The sequence below is a fragment of the Asterias rubens genome, chromosome 11, assembly GCF_902459465.1.
Source record: "Asterias rubens chromosome 11, eAstRub1.3, whole genome shotgun sequence".
NCBI classification, from domain to species: Eukaryota; Metazoa; Echinodermata; class Asteroidea; order Forcipulatida; family Asteriidae; genus Asterias; species Asterias rubens.
Genome location: NC_047072.1, coordinates 4,220,204 through 4,248,050, shown reverse-complemented (window position 1 = coordinate 4,248,050; position 27,847 = coordinate 4,220,204). Strand labels below are relative to the sequence as shown.

The 27,847-nt window shown below is 38.9% G+C and overlaps 2 protein-coding genes across 4 annotated transcripts in view; one reads left to right on the top strand and one right to left on the bottom strand.

Moving 5' to 3' along the window:
• Positions 1–157: 157 nt before the first annotated feature.
• Positions 158–16,986, top strand: LOC117296867 (spermatogenesis-associated serine-rich protein 1-like). The gene is made up of 7 exons (XM_033779962.1): positions 158–420; positions 4,414–4,552; positions 5,695–5,795; positions 7,047–7,217; positions 8,442–8,568; positions 14,561–14,623; positions 15,880–16,986. The coding sequence occupies exons 1-7, from the start codon at positions 375–377 to the stop codon at positions 16,019–16,021; spliced, it is 789 nt and encodes a 262-aa protein (XP_033635853.1). The 5' UTR covers positions 158–374; the 3' UTR covers positions 16,022–16,986.
• Positions 16,987–20,475: 3,489 nt separating this feature from the next.
• Positions 20,476–27,847, bottom strand: part of LOC117297111 (chromatin assembly factor 1 subunit B-like) — a 28,263-nt gene continuing 20,891 nt past the window's right edge. Inside the window, exons 10-14 of one of the 3 annotated variants that reach the window (XM_033780246.1) lie at positions 27,249–27,369; positions 26,148–26,273; positions 25,130–25,438; positions 22,316–22,485; positions 20,476–20,946 (exon numbers count right to left, since the gene is read on the bottom strand). In XM_033780246.1, the coding sequence (XP_033636137.1) occupies positions 20,642–20,946; positions 22,316–22,485; positions 25,130–25,438; positions 26,148–26,273; positions 27,249–27,369 (1,031 nt within the window). In that variant the 3' untranslated portion in view covers positions 20,476–20,641. The remainder of the gene's footprint in view (positions 20,947–22,315; positions 22,486–25,129; positions 25,439–26,147; positions 26,274–27,248; positions 27,370–27,847) is intronic. The other 2 variants (XM_033780248.1, XM_033780247.1) reach the window with 2 other exon arrangements.

Sequence of the window (27,847 nt, the reverse complement as noted above, 5' to 3'; positions counted from 1 at the left end):
CCCCTGTCCCACCTGTGGTCCAAATACGACAGACCACTACTACTGGGTGCTGATCTAGGTGAGCGCCGTCAAAGCTATTCGAACATACCATAGAGCTGTATAGCTCTATGGAACATACCCACAAGATGATGTAACCAATGTAACCAAGCAACGTAATACTCACGCGCCCTCAACGACAACATTCATTGTTTACGTCCGTCCGTCGTCGAGAGTCGCGTGTGTATATGTGGGCCGGGATCTGTGTCGTTCTCTTGACTGAGTAAATCTGTAAATCTGTGATCCTTTCTACTCTACAAAAGAATTCTTCCTGACCAATAAAATCTCTATAAAAACTGTATAAATAAAGCTTAGCTTAATAAGTTGAAGTAAATAATATGTCACTTCATGTCATCACGGAGATCGGCGTTCCAGGACGAATTGGTATGTCTTTTCGTTCGTGGGTTTTTATAGATAACTCACTAGGGAAAAGTTTCCGTATGGCGCCACCACTTTTTCATTCGAAATAAAATAATATAGTATCTAATTTACCTGATTGATATATCCCTTTTTGTAAAAATGAGTGAAAAAGTGGTGGCGCCATACGGAAAGTTATCCCTAACGAGGCCTAAGTCTATATAAATTAAAGTATAGTAAAGTAGAATGCAACTTTGTTTTCTATTCATGACACGACTCTTTATCTGTTTATGTTCTGGTGTCAATCTCGTCAATTATAGTGGTGGGCTCTAAACTAAATCAACAAAATTAAAACTTAAGTTACAGGTACTTACACTTACTTGCACTTGCAGGTCCTCTTCTGATTGTAGAATGTAGGTCTTTGCTGGCCTCTTTCATCAGATCTTCATTGTTAACATTGCCTGTGCGCATGTATGTGGGGGTTGGTTCGAGTTGACTTGGGTACAATATTTTGGGTACGAGTTGACTTGTGTACGAGTTAACTTGGGTACGAGTTGACCTGTTTCGGGTTCGTCAATGTCATATTTGAAGGGTTGGGATGACCAGATCTTATCTACAGTCTAGTCTTGCCTCAAAGGAAAGGAATTGACACTAGGTGCTGTCACAACAAAGTTTGGGAGTCTATTCTTAGTATTCCATGTGTCTGCTGATCAGTGTACGAAGGAGAATTTTCTTACATCTAACCGGGCATTGATCTTGTTGACTTTATACTGATGACCCTTTGTGTTGTTGGTGTTAAGTTGGGAAAAGTTTCCGTATGGCGCCACCACTTTTTCATTCGATATAAAATAATATAGTATCTAATTTACCTCAATGAGATATCCCTTTTTGTAAAAATGAGTGAAAAGGTGGTGGCGCCATCCGGAAAGTTTTCCCTTGTTAGTCTGTAAGCTAAAGTTGGTAATGTCTCCTCTTGTTAGTCTGTAAGCTAAGGTTGGTAATGTCTCCTCTTGTTAGTCTGTAAGCTAAGGTTGGTAATGTCTCCTCTTGTTAGTCTGTAAGCTAAGGTTGGTAATGTCTCCTCTTGTTAGTCTGTAAGCTAAGGTTTGTAATGTCTCCTCTTGTTGGTCTGTAAGCTAAGGTTGGTAATGTCTCCTCTTGTTGGTCTGTAAGCTAAGGTTGGTAATGTCTCCTCTTGTTGGTCTGTAAGCTAAGGTTGGTAATGTCTCCTCTTGTTAGTCTGTAAGCTAAGGTTGGTAATGTCTCCTCTTGTTAGTCTGTAAGCTAAGGTTGGTAATGTCTCCTCTTGTTAGTCTGTAAGCTAAGGTTGGTAATGTCTCCTCTTGTTAGTCTGTAAGCTAAGGTTGGTAATGTCTCCTCTTGTTAGTCTGTAAGCTAAGGTTGGTAATGTCTCCTCTTGTTAGTCTGTAAGCTAAGGTTGGTAATGTCTCCTCTTGTTGGTCTGTAAGCTAAGGTTGGTAATATCTCCTCTTGTTAGTCTGTAAGCTAAGGTTGGTAATGTCTCCTCTTGTTAGTCTGTAAGCTAAGGTTGGTAATGTCTCCTCTTGTTAGTCTGTAAGCTAAGGTTGGTAATGTCTCCTCTTGTTAGTCTGTAAGCTAAGGTTGGTAATGTCTCCTCTTGTTAGTCTGTAAGCTAAGGTTGGTAATGTCTCCTCTTGTTAGTCTGTAAGCTAAGGTTGGTAATGTCTCCTCTTGTTAGTCTGTAAGCTAAGGTTGGTAATGTCTCCTCTTGTTAGTCTGTAAGCTAAGGTTGGTAATGTCTCCTCTTGTTAGTCTGTAAGCTAAGGTTGGTAATGTCTCCTCTTGTTAGTCTGTAAGCTAAGGTTGGTAATGTCTCCTCTTGTTAGTCTGTAAGCTAAGGTTGGTAATGTTTCCTCTTGTTAGTCTGTAAGCTAAGGTTGGTAATGTCTCCTCTTGTTTGTCTGTAAGCTAAGGTTGGTCATTTCAGATGTTTCAGTCTCTTCTCGTTGGACATATGTCCTTGAACCCAGGGATAAGTTTAGTTGCTCGTCTTTGGACGTTTTTCGATTCCAGTGATGTCTTTCTTGAGGTGAGTTGCCCAGACTTGGTTTGCATATTCAAGGTGAGGCCTTACCAATGCTTTGTAGAGCGGCAGAAAACTGTCCTTATCCAGGTAGTCATATGTTTGTCTAAATTAGACCCATAATAGAGTTAGCCTTGTTTATTTTCGAGGCCATGTGACTGCTGAAGGATAACTTTTCATCGATGATGACACCGAGGCCCCGTTCTTCTGTAACTGATTTAAGTTAATGCTTATTTTCACCCATGGTGTAGTTATTAGCTCCCACTGTCGTTTTCCCAATTCTCATGAAAGTACACTTGTCGGGGTGGAATTTAGGTAATGAGTTTTTCGTCCATCCTACCAGACGGTCTACATCATGTTGGAGCAATTCACAGTCCTCTTCTGAAAAGATATATCTAAAAATCTTGGTGTCATCAGCAAAAAGGTATACCATTGAGTCCTGAACCATCGCTGGTAACGAGTTGATGTAAATAACAAACATTAGATTGGTCCTAATTCAGATCCTTGTGGTATTCCACTGAGTACGTCATGCCATTCTAAAACTGTATCCTTAACAGCCACCCTCTATTTTCTGTTACTCAGGAATATTGCAATCCACTGTAAGAGAGGATCTCCAATACCATAATATTTCAATGTGTCTATTAGCTGCCATGGGGGACTTTGTCAAATGCTTTCATGAAGTCGCAGTACACTACGTCGATTGAATCTCCCATGTCCAGGATTTCTGTCCATTTGTCAAGTTACAGTGATAAGCTGCAACACTGTGGACCTCCCACTAACGAAGCCAAATTGTTTAGAACTAAATAAGTTATTGTCCTTCATGTCGTCAACGAGGGAGTTTCTGACGAGGGTTTCAAAGACTTTGCATATTACAGTGGTAAGACTGATTGGTCTGTAGTTCCCTGCGACTTTCTTACTCCTTTTTTTATGAATCGCTGTGATATTAGCCATCTTCCAGTCGTCTGGCAATACCCCTGAACGTAGTGATGTTTGGAAGATGATGGCTAGTGGTTTGATAATAATGTCTCTAAGTTTATATAGTACCCTAGGATGAAATTTGTCAGGTCCTGGACACTTGGACACATTGAGGTTGCTCAAAGCTTTGTGTACACTGTCCTCACTGACGTCCAGATCCAACTCATGAGCTACGGTGATTGTTTCAGGCAAATCCCAATTTGCCTGGTTCCCTTGTGAAAACTGAAGAGAAGAAATCACCCAAGACATCTGCTTTCTCTTTGTCATTTCCTGTCAAGTCCTCCGCTTCAATGTTTCTTGATTTTGACAAATTTGGAATTCCAGATCAACTTTTGGTTTTAGCATTGGCGTAACTCCAGAACTTCTTTGGATTGGTTTTAACTTGTTTGGCTAAGTTTTGTTCATAAGTCTTTTTAGCTTTTTTGGTAATCCTCCTGATTTGGTTTCTCAGCCTACAATAGTTTTGATAAACCTCGCCTGATTTTGTTTGGATATATTTATTCCAGAGTCTTTTTTTCTTCTTAATTTTACCCAGTGATTTCCGGTCTAACGGAATGGTGAAGAATTTATTGTTAGTTCGGACGATCTTCTTCGGTATACACTTTAATTCTGCTTCACAACACTTAGTCTTGTATTTGTTCCACTGCTGATCCTCATTTTCTGGGCACTCCTTAAATTTGGCTTCCCAGTCAATGTCCAACATAGGCTTCATTTGTTTGTAGTCGCCTTTGTCAAAGCTGAATCTAATTATAGGCGAGTTGTCTTCGTCTGGATAGCACTGAAGGTCAATTGCTATCAGGGCATGATCACTTTTCCTGAGTGGTGCTGTGACGTTTAATGCATTTATCTCCTCCTTGCTATAGTATTAGTGAATACTAAGTCTAACAGGGAAGGGGTATTTGTTCCCCTACCCCTAGTAGGAACCTCCACATGCAAAATCTTTAAATTGTACCTTAAAATGATGTACTTTTGTAATGTAGAGCGTGAGAGGCGTCACTTTGCAGAGAAGCGTGGTTATGATAAAGCTACAGTAAGAGGTCGTCAGTTTATACCTCATGGAGAAGGATCTCAACCAACATGGAATCCTCATCCACATTGCCTTCAAGTTAAATATTCAAAGTAAGTATACAGACAATGTATTCCAACTTATCTTTAGTACGCACTAATCCTTCAATGCTCGAAACGGAGTGTGATAATATAAGTTATCACACAAGAGCGAGTGGAATACGGAAAAATACAGCGCTTTTGCGTCACATATCCAACGAGGGACGCATACGCGCTATATTTTTTCGTATTCCACGAGCGCGCGTGTTTTTACGAATTTATCTTCCAGTTTCATGTACGTCAATGCGCAAAGTTTCAAATTTCAGAACGTTCTGTTGCAATCAAGCACACAAAGTTTAGAATGTAATTTTTGCGCTGTCTGTATACTGTGTAATAAAAACAGAGGAAGTAGGACATAAAACAGAGGAAGTAGAATATGCTTTTATCCCCCTAGTAGTTAGAGCATCTGATTAGTGGATTAGCGCATACTTGAAGATAATAAGCCATACCTACTCCAACTTTTTTCTGTTGAACTAAGTGTAAATGCGTCACGCTCCACATATGGTGACCGAAAAAAAAATTCTAAACTTGGCGCGTGCATGCTGAACTTCATGAAATAACGTTTTTGAGGTTGTTTTAATGACGCTAGAACATAAGTATGTTATCACGCGCACGGTCGTGTAATATAGAAAATATAGCACATCTGCGTCCCATATCCAAGTTGGCCTTCGACCTCGTTGGATGTGGCAGAAGCGCTTTATTTTTCCGTATTCCACTCGCGCTTGTGTGATAGCCTATAAATCACATTCAGGTAATTAGTGTCGTCAACTTTGGAGGCCAAGAAGCAACTTTTTTGTTAAATTTTAGAGACCATTGCTCAACTTTGAGCTGCACAAGAAGTAGCTATAAAAAGCACAACATAATGTTGCCTACAAGAAAAAAGTTGACTAGCCAATATAGCAAGTCAGGTGACTAACTGGTATTCCCCTCATTCTTGCAGGGGTTTACTTATTGTAAGTTGTATTCTGTGGTATGCATTTAAACTCTGTGGATTTGAAAGCTGTCATAGGTCCTAGTGGATTTTGTGTCTATCAGGACTGTGCAAAAAACACATAATATAGCTCGATCTTTATACATGAAGAGTGGTTTGCTCTGGTAAGGTTTTAAAATTGCTTAATGTTACTTATCTGATTTTTGTTCTTTTTCATTTTCCACAGTAAGGGTCTAGATTGGTCATCTCGTGTTCGGTACATCCCTGCCCCAACTGATCCCGAGCCAAGGGAAGACTTTAAACTTCCATCTTTAAGATGCTATCCAGGTAAGGTTTCTAGCCAGGGAAATAGCTTTTAGAACCCCTTTATGTTTAAGATACTCGGACGGTAATGGATGAAGATCCATTTTATAACGGAGCATGATTTCATTGCTTTTTTAAAGGATTTGGGTACCTTTTCAAAATGTCCATAGATTTACATTAAACTTACAGGGTTTGAAGATAATGATAGTGGAAAGCTTCCCTTCAAATATTACTTACTGATGTGCTGTAGTTTTTGAGAAATGAGTAAAACAATGTCATGGAAATACGTTTGTAAATGATAATAATAATTTTCGTCTCATGAGACAAAAAATATTTTCATGACATTGTTTTACTCATTTCCCAAAAACTACAGCACCTCAGCACGTTATGTTTCCAGGAAAGCTTTCCACTATCATTATCTTCAAACTGTGTAAGTTTAGTGTAAATCGGTGGACATTGTGTTTTTTGTCCGACAAAAGTTACATAGACCCTTTAAACAGAAAATCTTGCTGGATTAGTTGAAACATTTCTTCTTCTTTGCAACAAATTACAAACAGTAGGCAGTCTTGGCTTTGATTGTACATGTATAAGATACATGTTCTTGCACAAAATATCCTAACCATATTAAAGGCAGTGTGAACAGTTAGTATTGTGATGTCACCGACCGACCAGTATTTTCACTTGGTGTATCCCAATGGGTGCGTTCGATTAGTTTCCCTGTGTTGACCCGCTGTGCTCACTTGGGTGAGCCCCTGACAAGAGCTAATCGAACGATCACACTCGCCCTCTCGTGGTAATGACATGCACCTCGGGTCACCCCCAAGTGACCCACTCCACAAGCAGGGCACTGGGGGCTGACCAGGGTGAGCCCCAGGAATGACTTCAAAGCTATTCGAACGCACCAGGGACAGACCGGGGTCGACCCAGGGAAGCTAAACAAATGCACCCAATGCATGCATTATAACCTGTGGATATTTGGGCTCATCAATTGGTCATCAAGGCTTGGACTACTACTTTTAACCCAGGTCATAGTAGTTGAAAAGCAGGACAGTTGTTTTCAGAACTGAGAAGTCTCCCAAAATCTGAAAATCTACTTCACGGTAGTAGAATATATAGCAAGACAAGTTCTCTAAAGACCAAACTCTACCAAGCAAGTAGACACACACATGGTGTTACTGCAAAACAAATGTAGATAAAAGCAGTTCTTTTCAACACAAAGCAGAGTTAACTCAAAGTGTATTGCAAGCCTCAAAGATACTTTGTTATTTCTTTCAGGTGCTCTTTTCCAGACTCAGACTGAGTGGTCCTTTTACCCTGAAGGCTTCCACATCGGCAAACGATGCCAGTTTCCTCCTGATGCACTACCTCAAGATAAAAATCATCCAGCAAGTACGACGTCATCAAAGGAAATCACTCACTCCATTATGCTGGGAAAAAATAGAAAATGTGAGAACATTTTTTTAAATTATTTTTAGCCTCAATTTTGTTGACCTTCAAGAGAGAATTTTGTTCAATGTATGTGTTCAATTAGAAGTTGCGAGTATGAGAAATACTGACGATACTGCAAGAATAATCACCAGTGGAAGTGGCAGACCTTAATTGAAGATTAACTTGGAGGAAAATTAATTACAACATTAGGTTTTGAAAAAACATTAGGTGAACGTACATTAGGTGGACCCGCTTCGATGAAAACTGCAAAAATAGTTTGAAGGGCGAGTTAGTTTGTCCTTGTGTCTATATGAGGCAAGTGTACATTTATACTGGCACTTTCAAGGGGCACCAAGGGCAGAGGCATTGGAGGCTATGTTGAAGTATAATCAGTCCTGGGTTTTGTATTTGCCAAGGAATTTGCTTGTGTGCATATTTTTTAAGGTTTATGTTTATTACAAAAATAAAAAAGTAGATTTTAAATGTGTTTTTTGTTCTCCTCTAATTTCAACGGTACAGTGCACACCAAACAGAACCATTTCTATTGAGAATACAAACTGACATGAACATAACAAATTTACAATCAGTGACCTCTAAGTTTGTGTCTTTTAATTATTGTTTAAGTGGGTGTTTTCCAATCTCGTATAAGTTGTTTCCCAATCCTTTATATATTGTGTTTGTGATGAGGAAGTTTACCTTTTTTGAAAACATTTACCTTTCTCCTTTAAACTCAATATTATTTTTCAGCATAGTTTTTGAAATCTGCAATTTGGCACCATTCTACATCCTACTATTGCATCATAATAACGCTAATTTTTGCTTCTATATAGTGCGTATATCTGTCACTCAGTAACGCTCGAAAAGCTTCTATGTTCAGTATTTTCCTGCAAGGAGACTAGGAATTATGCGACCTTACTCCGTTTACATAACACCATGTACCGGTAATGGTTTACAAAGTGCTGTGGCTCTATATTATTGCCAATCAACCAGGCACACCACGTGAACCCCTTCTCTTTTTTGCGGTAAGTGTACTGGGTTCTTTTACGTGCGTACATACGACCAACAGCTTTAAGTCTCATCCGAAGGATGAAGCGTCATGGTTAAGTGTCTAAATGGGACTCGAACCCACACTCTGCTGATCAGAAACACAAGAGTTTGAATACTGTGCTCTTAAACGCTAGGCCATGACACGCTATGCTAAGCTGTAATAAATAATGTGTTTGTTTTCTGTCTTCCATTTAGTGCCATCCACATTTGAAAGGAGAGGTTATATCCCTGCCGCTGCATCAGGAGATAAGTCTTATCAAGCTGTAGAATATTCTCCTCAATTCCACAACTTTGGCTCCACAAGACCTATTGTTAACTTTGGGTAAGGAAGCAGTACGGAGACATTTTTATTCATTATTGTATTGACCTGTTGTACTAACGACACATGCAGCAACTGTCTGCCCATTGTCTGCCATTTTGAGAATCAAATTGCATTTAAAGTGAAGATAACATGCACATAATATGATTATTATTATTATTATTATTATTAAGCATTTAGGTACGCTATTCATGGTAAAACCATATCACAGCGTTTACAAAGAGCAATAAATTAAACATTATACAAACAAACAACAATAAAAACAAAAAACAAAATCAATTAGGAAAGAGGTAGGTTTTAAGAATCTTCTTAAACACATTCACTGATTCAGCAGATTTAATATAGGAGGGAAGTTCATTCCACTCTTTAGCTGCTGAAACAGTGAATGTTCGATCTCCCGCCTTACTGTGAGTCATGGGAAAAGTAAGGCGAAATGGATCTGCATTGGAGCGAAGATTTGTACGCAAAGGTCGATACAACTGAATACATTCATTAAAATACACTGGTGCCTGATTGTGAAAGAATTTGTAAACAAATAAAAGAATCTTAAATACAATCCTTTGTTTAATTGGTAACCAATGAAGCGATCTTAGAAGAGGCATGGCATCATGACGGCGATCTAACCTAAAGATAACACGAGCAGCCCAGTTCTGCAAACTTTGAAGTCTCTTAATATGCACCTGTGGGACTTCTGTAAGCAACCCGTTACAATAGTCTAACCGGGAAAGAACATGGCTGCGAATCACATGATGACATGCCTCTTCAGATACATACTTCCGTATCTGTGACACATTTTTTAACTGAAATCGAACAGACTTGCAAAGGTGGTTTATTTGGTAAGACATAGACATATTGCAATCAAAATATACACCAAGGTTCTTGATTGATGTTGATGGTGCAATCTGAGTGGTTCCAAATGTAAAAATGACATTGTTCATGTTGCGCAAGTTGTGTTTAGAGCCAATTACCAAAAATTCTGTCTTTTGCTCATTAAGTTTAAGTTTGTTCTTTCCCATCCAACTACTTATATCCATAACACACGCTGAAAGGGTTTGCAATGCTGTATCTAGGCTATTTGGTTGCTTAGGATCAAATGAAAAATACAACTGTGTATCATCTGCATAAGTGTGATATGAAACCTTATGATGTCTAGCAATATCTGAGACAGGTAACGTGTATATAGTATAACCAATGGGTCCAAATACAGAACCCTGAGGTAGACCGACTGTGTTGGTAGCCACTACCGAATGTTTCCCTTTGATCTCAACGCATGCAGACCAATCATCCAAGTATGACGTAAACCAACTCAGGGCTACACCCTCTATACCTAGCCTGGTTGACAAACGAGAAATCAAAATATGACGGTCAATTGTGTCAAAAGCTGCTGACAAATCTAATGACAAAAGTAAAACTACCTGACCTTTATCCATGGCAGATAAAATATCATTTTTGACTTTAATAAGTGCACTCTCAGTACTGTGAAATGGTCTATATGCAGACTGGTTAGGATCCCACAAGTTGTTTTCGTTCATGTAAACTGTGAGTCTACGACAAGCAACCTTCTCAATTAACTTTCCAATAAAACTCAAATTAGAGACAGGTCTATAACTGGAAAGGCAGTCCTTATCAAGATTTTGCTTCTTGATAAGAGGTCGGATTATGGCGGACCGTGCTGTCGAAGGGAATGTGCCAGTCTGCATTGACGAATTAACAATATCTGTTAGTACAGGAAGAAGAAAATGTACATGTTCCTTCAAAAACCAAGTGGGAATTGGGTCCAAACTACAAGACTTACTAGGAGATGACAAAATAATCTTTAATACCTCATCTTCAGTTGCAGGATGTAAGTAAGAGAGTGAATTAATATGCACTTGATTACCCATAAGATCAATGGAATGATGTAGATCATCATTAATGCTACTCTGAATCCTTTTTACTTTATCATCAAAGAATGTTAAAAAGTTATTGCATAATGATTCAACTGAGTCATGAAAAGGGAGAGATGGCACCTTTCTATTTAACAAATAATCAACAGTCTTGTAGAGATCTTTATGTTCACATGTTGACAAAGTTCTTTGAAAGTATGCTATCTTTGTGCGACAGATCAGGTTTGATGAATAACGCTGTTTATTCAAGAATTCATCACGGTCAACATCTGATTTAGTCTTCCTCCACTTTCGCTCAGCCCGACGTTTTTCCCGACGTGCTAAATGAATGTCATTGTTGTACCAAAGCATCCTCCGACGAACTGGACGTTCTTTGGCAGTTGGAGGGGCAGATTTATCCAGAAGTGACTGCATGGTTTTGTTGTACCAGTTGAACCCAGATTCAGCATCTCCTTGGTAGTTAAAACCCCGAGTAAACTCACATAAAGCTGTCGAGAATGCCTCCTTATCAATTGCCTTGAAATTACGAGATATTGTGAAAGTCTTTTGGGGTTTCGGTACAGGTATGTCTAATTGTACATCGATAACAAAATGATCCGACATTTGCACATCATAAACATTGCATTTCTTAATAAGGGATTCTGTCTCTCTTGTGAATACCAAGTCCAGTGTGTGACCATGAGAATGTGTTGGACCGATTACATGTTGATGAAGACCAGCAGAGGATGTTGCTTGAAGAAAAGTACAAACGTCCGGCTTGGCAGGTAGATCTACATGAAAGTTGAAGTCTCCAAGCAAAAGCAATTTGCCTGGAAGCACGGATGTATCGTTTAGAAAACTTTCAAAATCATTGAAAAAGTCTGAAACAGTAAGTCCATTAGCAGACGAGGGTGGTGGGCGGTAGATGGCAACAATGTGAAGCGTTGAAGTCTTGCTGATAATATGAATCGATTCAAATGTTGTGAAGTTAGAGAATGGCTTTGTAGAAAGATTAAGTTCCGACTTAAAGATGACCGCAATACCCCCTCCATGACCACTTTCTCTAGGTGAACTATGAAACGTGTAACCTGGTGGTGTACATTCTCCGATGATGACTTGATCATTGCCTTTCAGCCACGACTCCGTGATGATAAATATTTCAATGTCATGTTCTAGGATGTAGTCACTAGTGAGATGAACTTTATTTCTAAGAGAACGAGCGTTCCACAGGCAGAGCTTTGTGCTAGAAGAAATGTTAGTTTTCAATCTTGGGACGTCGATCAGGTTATGATAGGTTCTTTGTTTTAGAGCAGTGACCAAACAAGGTCGATTACATGTTGTAATAATTACTGGGATGGGTCTCTGCTTTCTTTTTCCTGCTCTCTTCCCTCTGTGGCACCGCCGATTTCTCTTCTCATTCCTCCTTTCAATTCCAAGAAAACAAATGTTCTCTCTGACATCTCTAGGGAGTTCCGTTCTTTGTAGACTAGATACTTTAAACTGAATAAGTTCATACCTGCTGTATTGTATTCGGTTGTTTGGCGGTAAGGTAGTCGATTCATGGTTCTGCTTTTCCAAGTTCTGCGAGTAACGGGTAATAGGCCCAGGGTTCGGGTCCACATCACCAGCTATCAAGAGTTCCAGCTGAAAAGTTGATGTACTGTTTGCATAGTATGCAAGGTGATTTCCAAGAAATTTAAGATGCTTGAGTTTGCACTGTGCACAGCTATATATGCCTTGGTTGAATGTACAGTGCGCAGTAGTGAATCCACATCTTCCCAGTGTAGATACAATGAGTAGAAAAGTTATCAGCTTGAATAGCTCCATTGTAGATCCAAGTGGCTATTCAGAAGGACAATAAGGAGACTGCTTGAGTGAACTTCAATGCTACACCCAGTGCAACATGGTGGACATAGGTTCAACTCCCTACTACTTGAAGTACAAACTGCAAATCTTTGTCCTCTCTTATTTCACTCAATAAATAGTTAAATTGTCTGAGGTTGGTCCAGATTGATCCTTGTGTTGAAACAAACAGACTGGTGATGAATTTATGATGCCTCAATCCAAAAAGCAGAAATAATAAGCAAAATAATGGAGAGCTTGAAAAGGGTCGGCCTGTTAGGCGATCACCTCCATATATGATGCGATCAAGCAAAGTGAGTCGTTTGTCGACCCCGGTCATTTTTCACTTGTTGATACTGTGGCGGAATTTACCAATTACCAATTGGGACAAAGTGTCCACCGGCAATCACTCACTGGTAGGTGGGTGTTCCTATATCAGGGCCGGGAGAATAAGTCCGTTCGGGTGGAAATATACCGCCCCATGCACGGATCGTAATACCTGTAGAACCCTAGTTAACCTCAGAAGGAATTTGTCATGGGGAAACAACCACAAATAACACAAGGAATAGACACTGTCTGACGGTTTAATGATTTATTGAGTACGAACTGGAATAATTGACCTCAGGTTTAACTGACATAATAGGGAATAATGGCGGAGCCTCTATAACAATAAATAGTGAATGCTTAATATAACGTAACAAGTGTTAGCCTCTCCCCCTATTGATCCTGGAGCATTAAGTCCTATTGCCCCAACCGCAAATAGCCTCAGTAACCTCCGTTAGCCTCCTGTGGTAACGTTACCACACCGTTCAGTGCTTCCCCCAGATTGCCCCGTACGTTAGCCTCCCGTTAGCCTCCCGTTAGCCTCACGCTAATTCCCTGACGTTAGCCTGTCCTTGTCCACCTTGTAGCCTCGCGCTACTAACCCTCGGTTCCCCAGTTACACCTTTCCTCTAGTTTCCAGGTATACTAACCTGATTACCTCTTTTTGGAGCCGGCCCTGGTCCGTCCTGACGTCCTTTCTCCGGGGTGGCCGATCAAGCACTGCTACTTCCGCGCTCGTGCATGCCTGCTCACACTGCCATCATGGTGCTGCCCGCATCATAGGTGACTCATCCTGGCCATTGCCCAATCAGCGTGCGCCGTGCCTGTATCCGTGCAGACACGGGCGTCCAATCAGCGTGCGTTCCGCTAGTCACCGTCCGATGCGGCAGCATGGCAGTAACCGCTACATGTCGTGCGCCCTCTGTTGTCCAACAGAGAAACATCACTCCCTTCACCAACGATTTTCGTTACAATACATTTAAAAAAGAGCATAATCTGCGCTTTAAAGCCATTGGACACTTTCGGTAAACATTATTGTCCAAAGGCCCACACTTTGTGTATCACAACTTACACATAAAATATCGAACCTGTGAAATTTAAGGCTCAATCGGTCGTTCGAGTCGAGAGGAAATAACGGGAAAACCCACCCTTGTTTCCGCACATTTCCCTGTGTCATGACATGTGTTTAAAACAAATCCGTAATTCTCGATATCGCGAATTTATAATTGTTTTAATGTTTTCTCAAAAAGTAAAGCATTTCATGGACTAATATTTCAAGGGAAGTCTTTCACCATTACCTTCGGTAAACCCTGTAAGTTATTTGTAAATCTGTGAACTTTTAATTTTTGTTCTGTTCAGAAAGTGTCCAATGGCCTCTAAAAAGTTATGAAATTAGAAACACCAAAAAATGTGAGAGAGTTGACCGGAGAAAAGGATTTTAAATCAAGTTGTTAATTGATACATTGGCACATTTTATTCATTTTATTTCAATATTAATTTTAACTCTCTTTTGAAACCAGTCACAAAGATTTGACATCACACAAATGGCATTAATGCTATTCAACTTCCAAACTTAGACTTGTTTTACCACTTGCATAGAAATAAGACTATATTGAACAGAGCTGTAGTGTAAAAGATCAAAAGATCACCTTGAATGAAATCACTCATGTGATATCATAATGCAAAGTTTTCCTCCCTGTAATTTTGTTGAAACTTCATTGTAAAAATTAGACCCTGTTCTTTTATTTTTGAACAAGCATTTTTCTTTGTCAAAAACAGAAGAAAACCCAATACATGATGTGGTAGGGTATGTAGGTGTTCATATCAAAATCATGTACAACTACAATTGGAAGGGCTAACAACAAAATCAAACTTTGCACAGTCTCTGACTGATTATTTACAGTAAAGATATACTTTGAACACATAGAGTAATGTGTTTTTATATATGTATATTGTCCTTGCAGCGGTGATGTACGGAAAAAACATGACACGTTTGTCCCTCTTCAAGACTTGCCAAGTTATCCAAGGTAAGTTTAATATTATAATGAATGTTTATGAGTGCAATGATGCAAATATTGAAAGATGAAAGATGGAATGTTCCATTCAACGAGGCGGATCCAAGTTGAATGAAACATTCCATCTTTCAACAAATGAAAATATATTCCCACTACATGTATTGCACAAATAAAAAACATTCATTATTTGTTTTTTATAACATCCAAGTAGATCTTTGTCAATTTAATTGGATGAAACTTTGAAAACAAAGCGTACAATATTTAATTGTGACCATAGGCTTACCCAGTTCTTTTTGTTTGAAACGTTGGAGTTGGTTTTTTGTTTAACTTGTTTGGAGTTTGTACTGTGCATATTTTGAGACATGCAGGCGCCATAATGTAGAATGCCTTGCAGTTACTGTACTGCTGCATTATCAAAGAATGGACTGAAAAATGCACAGTGAATGACATAGCCTGCAATGGTACATTTATTTTATTTTTTATCACGTGACGGACAACCCTCCAATGGATCGGCTTGGGTAATAAATAATATACAAATAATGAATGTTTATGAATGCAATGGTGAGAGTACTTTCTTGAGTTGAAAGATTTGGCATTGTCCCAGTCAACAAGGCAAAGGGTGATGGTCTGGCATGCAGTTGTGCAAAAAGGATGTACCAGAAGTGCAAGCTCAGTCTGTCAGTGAAATGATGTGAAAAAAAACGAATGCCTCGTGCCCGCGTATCGTCCAATCAAATGACACAAATTTTCTTGGGCGCTTAATAAAAAGGTTTATTTAAATCCTTCAGTTTACCTCTGATAGCCGTGTTCATCTTGTTCCCTGTATTCTTCATGTCTGTTCTAATTGTCCTCAATGTAAGGGTACCTGGATATTTTGCTTTTAGGCTCAATTTGGGCGGACATTTCACCAGACTTGCAGCTCAAAATTTTTACTGGACATGATTTATTTTACAAGAACAGAATCAAAATGAGTTAAACAAGCACTTAAAACGATATCAATTTCATTTGTGTTTTTTGTAAGGATACTTTGATACTTTTGAAAGGCAATTGAAAAGTTAGTTGGCACATTCAGTCACCATTTTTTCACAAAGATTTTTTGTAAAGAGGTATGTATGTTATTCAATTGAAAATTCACCAGCCTCATCATGTCTGTGCTAAATTTTGAGCTGGTTTGTGACAAATAGCAGTGAAGCAAATATCATAGGGGAAGTAATTGCACCACAAATGTTCATAATGACCTACTGAAATGTATTTGTCAATTTTTCCAGTGAGTGTTTCTCCATCAAGGAAAGAAGACGAAAGTATCGCGAGGAACTTAATTCTGTACGACAGTTAGATGTATGGGAACCAGCTATTCCACTTGGTGCCCCATTTGGAAGTGAAGAAAGCAGAAAATATATCACCGTGTAGGGAGTGATTTTGAGATCAGATGTTTGGACACTCGGCAGTTATTTATTTGTATTTGTAAATGGGACGATCTGCAAGACTGGATGAGAGTTTGTTCTTTTTGAAACTTGTAGAAGAATATTGGGAGAAGATATTACCACCATCTTTGTCATGTTCCCTATGTTAAGCAATATCACTATAATCATGGATTATTGGAATGCAATGGGACCAGTCTACATTGTCAATTCAGAGAAAGTTTGAGTGCACTCCAGGGTTAACTAAAGGTTGACTATTTTTAATCGAACCAGGGCTGGTCGACCATTGGTTGACCACTATGGTTGTCCATTTGGAACCAGCCTCAGGACTATGATTTCTTCTGTGCTCGGATAGCCTGTTCCATGCTTTCATGTGTAAAGCGCAGAAGGGAACGGCAGAAGGCAATGGAATGCTCTATACCATGGTACCAATGGTTGACTAGGCTTCCAAATGAGTCGTTATGAGTATGTCACTGCGCAAGTACGTTGCTAGACGATCACGGGTCGACTAAATGTGTGCACTCAAACGTGCTCTCAGCCTGACGTTGATTACATTTTGTTTGATGGAAGGAAAAAGATGATTTACAGCGGATACTAGGATAATAATAATAACTAGAGCTAAATTGCATTTGTGCACAAATGCAGAGCTGTTTCGTCAATAAAAATTTCAAATTTCTCAACTGAGTTTTAAATTTGTTGGGTATTCAAAGCAACTTGCCCAATGTGGCATAAATAAAAAAATTATTTGTATTATATCATGTTCAGATAGCAATTTATGTGTTAAAGGTGCAAAAATTTAAAAATCATAAAAAAATCATGTGATGACGTCATCATGACGTCATTTGACATTTCATAAGAACTTGACAATATCCAACAACCTATCAAGTTTCAACATGATCGCATAATTACTTGGGAAGTTATATTAGTTCAAAAAGTGCACCTTTAAGGACGCGTCACGTGATCCCCGATGACGTCATTGATCTGAAACATCACACATATGATGCTGCCTGACCGTAAACGTGTGTGTAAAATTTAAAGTGATTACAAAAAACTTCACCACAGACATCTTCAAAAAGTCCATTTTGAAGAGTTTTCAACCTGCCGCTAGAGGGAGCTGTTGCAATTTGTGACGTCATCAATATTATTTTTGAACTGCCCACCCTTGCTAGACACTTACATCCTTGGAAAGCAACTTCATAACTTTTACCACTTTTGAGTTACAGGGCACTTCCGTTTTTGGCCCGTTACGACCGGAAGTAGAGGTCATGTGAGGTCACGCACACAAAATAAAATAAAGACCTAAGTTATCCCTACCCAATCCCGCAAACAGAAACCTACGGTCTCGTTTGGCTGATTTGATATAGATTTTCAAACATTTAACATAAAACACCTTTAAGATGACGTCACGTGACCAGTGATGACGTCATCATGACATCCTTGCTTTAGGATCATTATTGCACCATAACCTTCAATCCCTGAAAGTTTCATTGCAATTGCTTCTTGGGAACTATTCAAGAAATTGTGAGTACTGAATCAGACAAATAAAAAAAAAATTAAAAATTAAAGGTGCAAAAATGGAAAAAATCATAAAAAATCTTGTGATGACGTCAACATGACGTCATTACACAATTCACGAGAACCTACCGATATCTAACAATCTACAAAGTTTCAACAAAATCGCGTCATTACTTTGAGAGTTATACGACTTCAAAAAGTGCCCCTTTAAGGCCGCGTCACGTGATCCCCGATGACGTCATTGATCTGAAACTTCACACATATGATGGCTGCCTGACAGTTAACGTGTGTGTAAAATTTGAAGTGATTACAAAAAAATTCACCACACACATCTTCAAAAAGTCCATTTTGACGAGTTTTCAACCTGCCGCTAGAGGGCGCTGTTGCAATTTGTGACGTCATCGATATTTTTTTTGAACTGCCCACCCTTGCTAGACACTTACGTCCTTGGAAAGCAACTTCATAACTTTTACCACTTTTGAGTTACAGGGCACTTCCGTTTTTTGCCGGTTTCAACCGGAAGTAGAGGTCATGTGAGGTCACGCACACGAAACAAAATGAAGACCTAATTTATCCCTACCACATCCCGCAAACAGAAACCTACGGTCTCGTTTGGCTGATTTGATATAGATTTTCAAACATAAAACACATTTTTAACATAAAACACCTTTAAGATGACGTCACGTGACCAGTGATGAGGTCATCATGACATCCTTGCTTTAGGATCATTATTGCACCATAACCTTCAATCCCTGAAAGTTTCATTGCAATTGCTCTTTGGGAACTATGCAAAAAATTGCGAGTACTGAAACAGACAAATAAAAAAATTTTTAACAAAAACAAGAGCTGTTTCGCTGCGCTTTGCTACGAAACAGCTAAAAAAAATAATAATAATAATAAAAAAAACGTTAACAAAAACAAGAGCTGTTTCACTGCGCTTCGCTACGAAACAGCAAATAATAATAACAAAAACATGCATTTATACAGCGCTTAATACATGGTTTCTAAGCGCTGAACAGGAAGTGTAAGATAACAACAAATTACAATTAAAAGTGGGATGAAATAGCAGAAACTGAATAGACTAGATGGATTTAAATAAGTGTGTTTTTAGAGCGGTTTTAAATGAGTCCAGTGTAGATGAGGCACGGATGTAAACAGGAAGATTGTTCCAAAGAGTGGCGACTGAAAAGGAGTGGTTTCCATAGCGGGGGATATAGGACTAGAGTTGAATTCCAGGTGGGCAGTAGATGATGATTGGAGAACACCAGTTGTAGGTTGCTTTTTAGGAATAAGTAATTCTGAGATATATTTAGGGGCTAGACCATGTTTAACTTTGTAGGCAAGAGTGAGAACTTTAAATTGGATCCTTTGAGACACAGGGAGCCAGTGTAAGGAGTGCAGAACAGGAGTGATGTGGTCTGATTTCTTTGTGCGAGAAACTAGACGAGCTGTTGAATTCTGTATACGTTGTATATGAAGGTCTTCCATAGCAAAGTACTGAATGCAATGGTGGCCTACAGAGCTATATTGAAACAAGTGAAATCATTCAATTGGTGTTGAAGTGTAGTCGGCACGCTGCGCCATCTTTACTTTGTACACAAAGAAAATAAAGAACACTGTCTTTTGAACTTTTAATGCAAAAAATTGTGTCTTCCAGAACAATTTCCCTGACTTGACTGCATTAGATATTGATTTACAATGTAGGATACACCTAATAAATATTGCAACTGCACAGCAAGTGAATATTGAAATTCTGACTGAGAAACCAACCCATTTCCATGTCCGCGATACTTAAACTCATTGGTTTCAGGAATTACTTTATGTTTTTAAATCAACACAAAGTCAAAAATACTATGAATTGGGTTTGTGTACTCTTGGGAAGTATCAGTGAGTTTCAACACATAAAGACTTTGTTCAGAGAAATAATGTATTTACAGATGATTTCAGTACAGCCTTTCTATGCACAAATTTACACATTGCTTTGTTGTGTGGTCTTTTCCTAATGCTTTTTTTTTCATAGATGCAAGATACTTACAATTTACCAAGAAAACTGAACAACAACAATTTTGCTGTTTTTATATTTTTATTCGTCACATTAAGTAGAAGCAACTCTTTGTATATTTTAAGATTCTATCACGTTTTTCTGTAAAATATGTACAAATTCAGTGCTGTAGATAATTGATATAAAACCTTACTATATACTTTTGATCAAAGTAGACATAAAGTGTACCACATTGTGGGTTTTTTGCTACATATGTTTGCAAATAAATGAAACTTGAGTAAAGTGTACTCTCTAATGATGCTGGTCTGGAATGAGATATTCTTGAAACCTTATGGGAACATTTTATGGAAAAAGAAGAGCATGGTTTTGGCAAAGGCCTCCATGAAACACTGTTGGATCAATATTACCACCCAATATTGATAACTATATGAAGTTCTTATGAAGTTATCCATGCGCTTTACATTAGTGCCCTACGGGTGGATTTCCTTAAGAGTTAATACAAGTTTATCTCCAGTTAGGATGAGTTGCATCATAATTTAGGACTAGCCTTAAATTTGTAACAACTCCTTAAATAAAGGCAATGGACACTATTGGTAATTACTTAAAATAACTATTAGCATAAAAACTTACTTGATAAGATAAAACATTGTGAGAAACAGCTCCCTCTGAAGTAACATACTTTTTTGAGACAAAAAGTAATTTCTCACTAAAATATCTGAATTTGATTTTGAAACCTCAGAATTTGATTTTGAGGTCTCGAAATCAAGCGTCTGAAAGCACACAACTTGTGCAAGAAGGGCGTTTTTTCTTCCATTATTCTCTCACAAATTTGACGACCAATTGAGCTCAAATTTTCACATGTTTGTTATTTTATGCATACAAAAATTGTTGAGATGAGAAGACTGGTCTTTAACAACTACCAATAGTGTTTAGTGTCTTTAAGAGTCCTAGGACTAGTTCTAAGTAAGGACTATCTTTGCAGGTCATTGGGCCAATGTTTCTCAGCTCACTGGAAAGAAGTACACAGCCCCAAGCTCCTCCGAATACTTTTCCTAACACAATATAAACCTCTACCCCCGTCAAAGTAGCATTTTAATCTAGTTTGGTTAACATAATGCGTCTGGGTGTCACCTGACCAGCTGGTGGTGTCTGATTGGTTAATACAGCTTCCTTATCAGTTTGCCCTTGTGACGATTCTTCAATACCCTCCATTGGAGCTCCGATAATGGTTCTGTTATCCTGTTGCATAAGAACTGCTGGGTTTCCAGAAGAAGTAGGTATTTCTACCGGCATGTTGACATTGACTGGGGGTTGGATTGTGGTGGGTTGGGTTTCTGGGGCTATTTCACCATCAGTTTGTTTGATGGTGGTGAGCTGGATACGTCTTGGTTGGACTGCTGAAAAAATAAATCATAATCAAAAATAAGGTATTTGAATGATTGAACAAGGCCTTATGAAGTCATGACATGACACAGTTGACTTGATGCCCTGTATAGCCCCTGATTCAGTTGGCTGTTGGTTCAGAATAAAGAAATAAATGCACAACAGTTTTGCTAAGTTGACATAATCAGTTTTATCTTCCAGTCTGCACTAATCCTCCAATCAGATGCTCGAACCAGAGTGTGATATAAAACTCTATAACCTACTCCCAGCTTTGAAATTGCACTCTGCGTACTGTGAGTTTCAATGCACCACGCTCCGCATACGGTCAATGCAAAAATTACATTCTAAACTGTGCGTGTGCAAAACCCAAATCAAAAACAAAACCTAACCTCATTGACTCAATGAGGCTAAAAGATAAAATTCGTTATCACACTTGTGCTTGTGGAATACAGACAAATATAGCACATCTGTCTCCCCTATCCAACTCGGCCTTCGGCCTCTGTGTTCCATGAGCGCAAGTGTGATAACTTATAATACGCATAAATAGCTTGATGTATAATACCCCATATCACCTTGTTATATACCAAAAGAGTATTCTGGTGCATTCGAGGCAGGCAAACTGCTTCAAGCAAGCAATGTCCTGAACATAAAAATCAGCCAAATCTAAGGACAGTTTATTGGCTGGGCTGATATCAGCCCAATTTTCCAGACTGTGTTTTAACAGGGTTGAGATTGAACTTCATAGTTAAGTTCGGTTCGGAAGCGAAAGTGCCAAGCCGAATGGATGTCATTTGGGCGGATCTCTCCGTTTAAAATCTCTCCACGTGTAGAAAAGTAACCTGCAAGTGTGGCTGGGAAAACATTTGTCACCCACAACATGGTCTCATAAGAGAAAAATGGTGGGATGAACAGATGGACGCAGTAAGCAAGGACAGTACCCCTTTCAGCCTATGGGACCGAGGAGTAAACATGATATTGAGCTTAGTTTATTATAAATGCCAGTTTGGTTACTTTATTTATTTATTTTCAATTTATTTAATTTTTATGCCAGTCGCCAGACACTCAAGGCCTGAAAACCACTCCAAGGTGTGGGCTACAAATCAACAACTTTTCAAGGGGCCGTTGCTACCTACTCCTAGGGCTGAAACAGGGTTACGCCCTTTAGAGTCGATACAGATGTAGGCTTGGGTATCATCCATCAGAAGCCTAACTGGTAGAGCAGAAAGCACCACCTCCCCGACTTTACGAAGCAATCATGCTTAAGCGTCTTGCTTAAGGACACAAATGTCACGAACCCACACTCTGCTGATCAGAAACACCAAGCTTGAATCCGGTGATCTTAACCCCTAGGCCATGACACGGTTATTGTTGAACATGACTCACCATTTAGTGATTGTCTGCTAGGCTGGGGCTGGGTAGTTAGGCAGGACGTTGATGGTGACAGGGAATTGTTGCTGGTAGTAGGGGAGCTCTGACTTGAAGATACTCTTGGATGAATCTCACCAACAGTGGGGCTGGACAGTAGGGTGGTACAAATCCGTCTCGCACCGCTACTAAAAATCAATCAAAATTCAAATCAGCAAAAAAAAATTGGTAAAACATTTTTAATTGATCCAGCTACAACTTGTTTTCCTCAAGAATAAAAAAGAAAGATTTGAAACTTTGCACGGTGGAATAATATTATACTAAGAGAGGGTTGCGGTAACACCATGTGGATATCTCTTTCTGAGTAGTGTTGGTTCTTAAAGACAATGGACACTATTGGTAATTGTCAAAGAGTAGCCTTCACAGTTGGTATACAGTCGACTCCCGTTATTACGAGCTCGCATGTTACGAGGTTCCGGTTGATACGAGATTTTTTGCCGGTCCCGAACGGCCCCATGCGTGTTTCAATGCATTAAAATACTGATTATACGAGCACGGTAGTAGCGAGAACACGGTTATAACGAGGTAATTTGGGAGACCCATTACGAGCAAAACATTGTTTAAAACCCTTCTATAACGAGAACAATTCAAAAACCATCAAAGGAAATACCTGTACAGCTGGTAAAGTCGATATTTGTGGCTTTTAAGACATACAATAGAGGTGTAAAGTGGACGCTACCGCTAGCAACACTAATCCGAAATCGGGAGTCACGAGTCAGCAAGCAAGGTTGTTAATTCCAAACTCCGGACAATGGTGGGATTAGGAGGTTTGCATGGTTCAAACATTGGATAAATCTTAAGAAAAGATATTGATCCACTGAGTTTATAAGCGCATTATAAATTTTCAGAAGAAAAAAAACACCCGCAACTTACAATCAAAACTAGTTGCGTGATCAATATTATTGAATGCAAAAGCAAGATTTTACCTGGTATCCCACATTGGCAATGAACCATCTAACATGACACAGTGTTTACCAATGAAAATCAAGATTCTATTTTTTGTTGCTGCGACGAGTGTATTGCACATGCACACACATGCACAGAACATCTTCCCTGGTATCTCCTGTTAGCAATGAACCTTCTATTATTACACTAGTGGTTACCAATGAAAATCCAGCTTTTATTTTATTGACTGAAAATTTTCACAGCGTGTGCAGTATGCATTGCAGCAGTAAGATTTCCCCTGGTGTTTTCCCCAAAGTTTTGTAAGAGAAACTTCCCAAAACATGAACGCAAGTTAATATCTTACACTTTTTATCAATCTTGTAAAATGTAAATTGATTTTAAAATTTAATGTAAAACCAAACCAACTTAGTTAAAACAGTTTTATAATCCCCGCGTTGTGCTTGTTTGTGCAGTACATCGCACATAATGTACTACTCTATGCACACAGTAGTATAGTCAATTGCAGCTCTGCCATGCATCTGTGTGTACACACGTGCGGCCATTATGTAATGTATATGCAAGTACATGTACACGTGTTGTGTGCATGCACAATGATGACGTATGTATCTATATTTAGCGCGCTGCGTTTAAGACGAGATTCGGATAATACGAGGAAAATGGGCCAGTCCGGCGGACCTCGTTATAACGGGAGTCGACTGTATCTCAACATATGCATAAAGTAACAAACCTGTGAAGATTTGAGCTCAATCGGTCATCGAAGTTGCGAGATAATAATGAAAGAAAAACAACCCTTCTCACACGAAGTTGTGTGCGTTTAGATGGTTGATTTCGAGACCTTAAACTTGAGGTCTCGAAATCAAATTTGTGGAAAATTACTTTTCTCAAAAACTATGGCACTTCAGAGGGAGCCGTTTCTCACAATGTTTTATACTATCAACCTCTCCCCATTACTTGTAATCAAGAAAGGTTTTATGATAATAATTATTTTCAGAAATTACCAATAGTGTCCACTGCCTTTAAAAGAACCTGTATGCTCTGATCGAGTTAATTTTCCTGAAGACGGTCAGAGCATACTGATTGAAACGTTGAGTCGTTAACCACCGGTTCTTTTCAGAACCAACACTACTTAAAAAGAGATCCACTTGGTGTTGTCGCAACCTCTCTTAGTAGCAAACATAACAACTCTATGACAACCTGTCTTGCTTATTTTCACCCTTTTTACTTTCTTTCTGCCCAGCTTATGACAAGCAAACTAATGTGCTTTCGAAAAGCAGTAAAAAGTGAACGTACCAGTGGGTTTAAAGAAACACGTTGCCTTGGATCGGTCAAGCTGGTCTATGAAAAGTGTTTGTAACCATTTGTAATAAAATGCATGGTTAGAGAGATATTTTAAAAGCATAATATAATGATCCACACAAGTATCACTCGAAATATCACTTGCGTGGTAGTCCTTATACCTCGTCAACTAGCACGGTCGGCCATGGCCAACCGTGTTAGTTTGCAAAGTAAATGGAAAACCATACAATTTCGAAGCAATTTTGTTTGGATCATTGTATTCTACTTTTTAAACATCTTTCTAACCATATGCATTTTATAACAAACGGTTACAATAAAATGCTTTTCAAAGACCAACTCAACCGATCCAAGGCTCGTGTTCCTTTAATTACTCAGACATGTAACTTTCTAATTGGCAAAAAAAAAGCAAATGGCCGATCACACATAACTTTTGTACAGTGTTTTTCAGTTTTCTTTGGCACTGTTCTGAAAAGAAAAAGAGGAAATCAGCTGATCAGCTGAAAAGTTGCATGCCTGATAACTACGATTTAAAACTGTGTGTGCACATTCACAAAGAATAAGTGAATTTACCCGTTGGTTTTGGCTGGAGGATTGTTGGTAGGGCCAGTAGGTGACACTCTCCTTGGCTCAATCTTTCTAATAATCACAGCCTCTCCCTGATTGGCTTTCACATCATGAATATTCAAAGGAGGTGGCTGAGCCTGATTGGATGAAACTGAAGTTGACCCCGCAGCTTGAGAATTGACCTTTGGTGCCTCTGTTGCTATTGGTTTTATCGGTGCTTTTTCAAAAGGAATACCAATTTCTCCTTCCTCGAAAGTGACCAATGAACAGAAGCCGTCTGTGGAGGACACAACTAAAACTCGACCGTCTGGTGACCTAAATCAATGGAATAAAATTTTAGAAATTATTAATATATATTTGGTTTGCAGTAACACCATGTGTGTCTCTACTTGCCAGGTAGATTTTGTTCTTTAAAGAACTGTCTTGCTTTATATTCTAATACAGCGGAGTAGATTTTTGGAATCCATGAAACTTCCCAGAAAAGAATTGTCCTGCTACGGTACCTGGGCGGACGAACGGTAGAAAATCAGCCGGGACTACTATCATTAACTGATCAAAGTACAAGTAATTTACTTCAACCCAGCAGATTATTAACATTTACAGTCCTCCAGAGAAATGGTTTCAGCGGAAGCCGCCTTCTTTACCAGTTGAGAAAATAGCTTTAAAAGAAACTTGCATTTTGTTTTATGCATAGTCTCAGAATATAAACACTCGGCAAAATCTGTCTTTTCCATTTCACTCGCCTTCACCTCAAAAAATGGAATAGTCCAGACTTTATCTTACTATTAGATTCTGAGAAAATAGAATTAGCTGCTGCAAACAATTTACTAACCAAAACGACCAACCAATGGTATCAATGCAAAAAATTGAGCCTTTGAGAAAGACTCTGCTAGGGTCAAAATGTCAGGCCATTAACTACTTTTTAGCATTTATACCATAGGTCCTTTGTTGGTAGGCAGTTTGCAATCAGCTAATTCTATTTTTGAGAATAAATGATTGTCAGTATTGACAAGTGTATTCTCACCATGTGACATCACTGAGTTGGTGATAGTGGATATTTGAAATCATTCCAAAAGGAATACTTTGTTGAGAGTCATAGAGGATAAGACTGTCTTCAGTCAACACTGCAAAGACAATTCTGTATGGAAGACTGTTGGAAAAGAAAAACATAATAGCATTATTGCCCAAGAACAAAAATGCACTTAATAAAAAATTAAGCCTTGTATAGTGGAGCAACAGTAGGCCTATGGTTTGATTTTGCAGCAACACCATTTAAAGTTTGTCGAGTGGATTCTTATTTGTGGTATGTCCTGGCCGAGCAGTCAAGCGCATTTGACTCAAGCTCTGGTGTTTCTGATCAGCAGACTATGGGTTTAAGCCCCGGTCGCAACACTTGCATCCTTCAGCAAGACACTTAACCATTATTGCTTCATCCTTAGGATGGGATGTTAAAACGTAGGACCAAAAAGGTTCAAGAGGAGGGTTATTTAAAGCCCGGGTGTTTCTGGTATTGTGCAGCAATATTTGCCACCTCATCTTGTATTCCTTTCAAGGTGTTGTATTTTATGGTTGCTTCGTCTCATAAAATCATTCTTAACAATCTCCAACAGATTTTATAATTCAGCAGGCCAGCAGCCTATTTCACGAAAATATAGAATGGGTGATGACATAAAAAACAGAAAAAAAAATTCAGTTTATTGCAAATGTTAATATTCCAACGCACACAACACAAGCGCGCAGCGCGAAGTCCCTTAGGGCCGGGGTCCACAAGGGTATTTTAGAAGTTCTGTGGTGGTCTTTGATGTATTTCTGACACCTATTGTTCCAGGTAGAAGTGAGCTACTTTCGTAAGATTTTTCCTTTTTTTTTTTTTTTAAATAGTAGGTTTACAGGAAAATACAAAGTGTAAAGCTCAAACAATTTAATTGCGGGGTTGCCTGCGATTTTGTTACGATTCCAGAAAAAAGAAACAGAATTAAAAAAAAGAAAATGATAATGAAGCAGGATTTCTTGGAACAATTTCTGTTAAGGTTTGCAAGTAATGATAACATTTATATTGCAGGCTTAATGATGCTTTTGACTGTATATCAAATGCTATTTTTGAATTGCCTCTAACTGATCTTACTTGAATAAGGAGATGGGTTCATTATTACTGGGTTCCGTATCAACAGATGGCCAAATTTCTTTAGGGTTGTCCGATTTCTCCGCCGTTACATCGTTTGTGACTGTGGATGTGTCCATTGACTCTGTAAAACAAGAATAAAATAAAATGCTATCAGTCTTAGCCTCTTTTAAAGCCGTCACTAAGCCAACTTTTCTCACCTACTATGAGCAAGTTCGAGTGTGCACCATGGTTTACTAAGGGAATCAATGTGTGGTGAAGAGGTTTTCAACTAGTGGTTTAATCCCAACGAGGCCTGGTTCTTGATAATTTTACCGAGACGAAGTCAAGGTAAATTATCAAGAACCAGGCCTCGGCGGGTTTAAACCACTAGTTGAAAACCGAAAATTATAATTGTTCAATGATTTCTTTCAACACAACACCTCTCCAGCTATGAAATGGTAAAGCCCTCCGCCGCACTCGGGTAAACAACTCCTTATAAGGGAATGCTGTGGGCGTCGTGCGTATCGCGTGATGTGGCACAACTGTCCCGGCTGTTGCTCTCTACCAATAGGAATGAAGAAACTGTTTTATATAAGCACAGGTGCGAGCTCGCGTGTCAC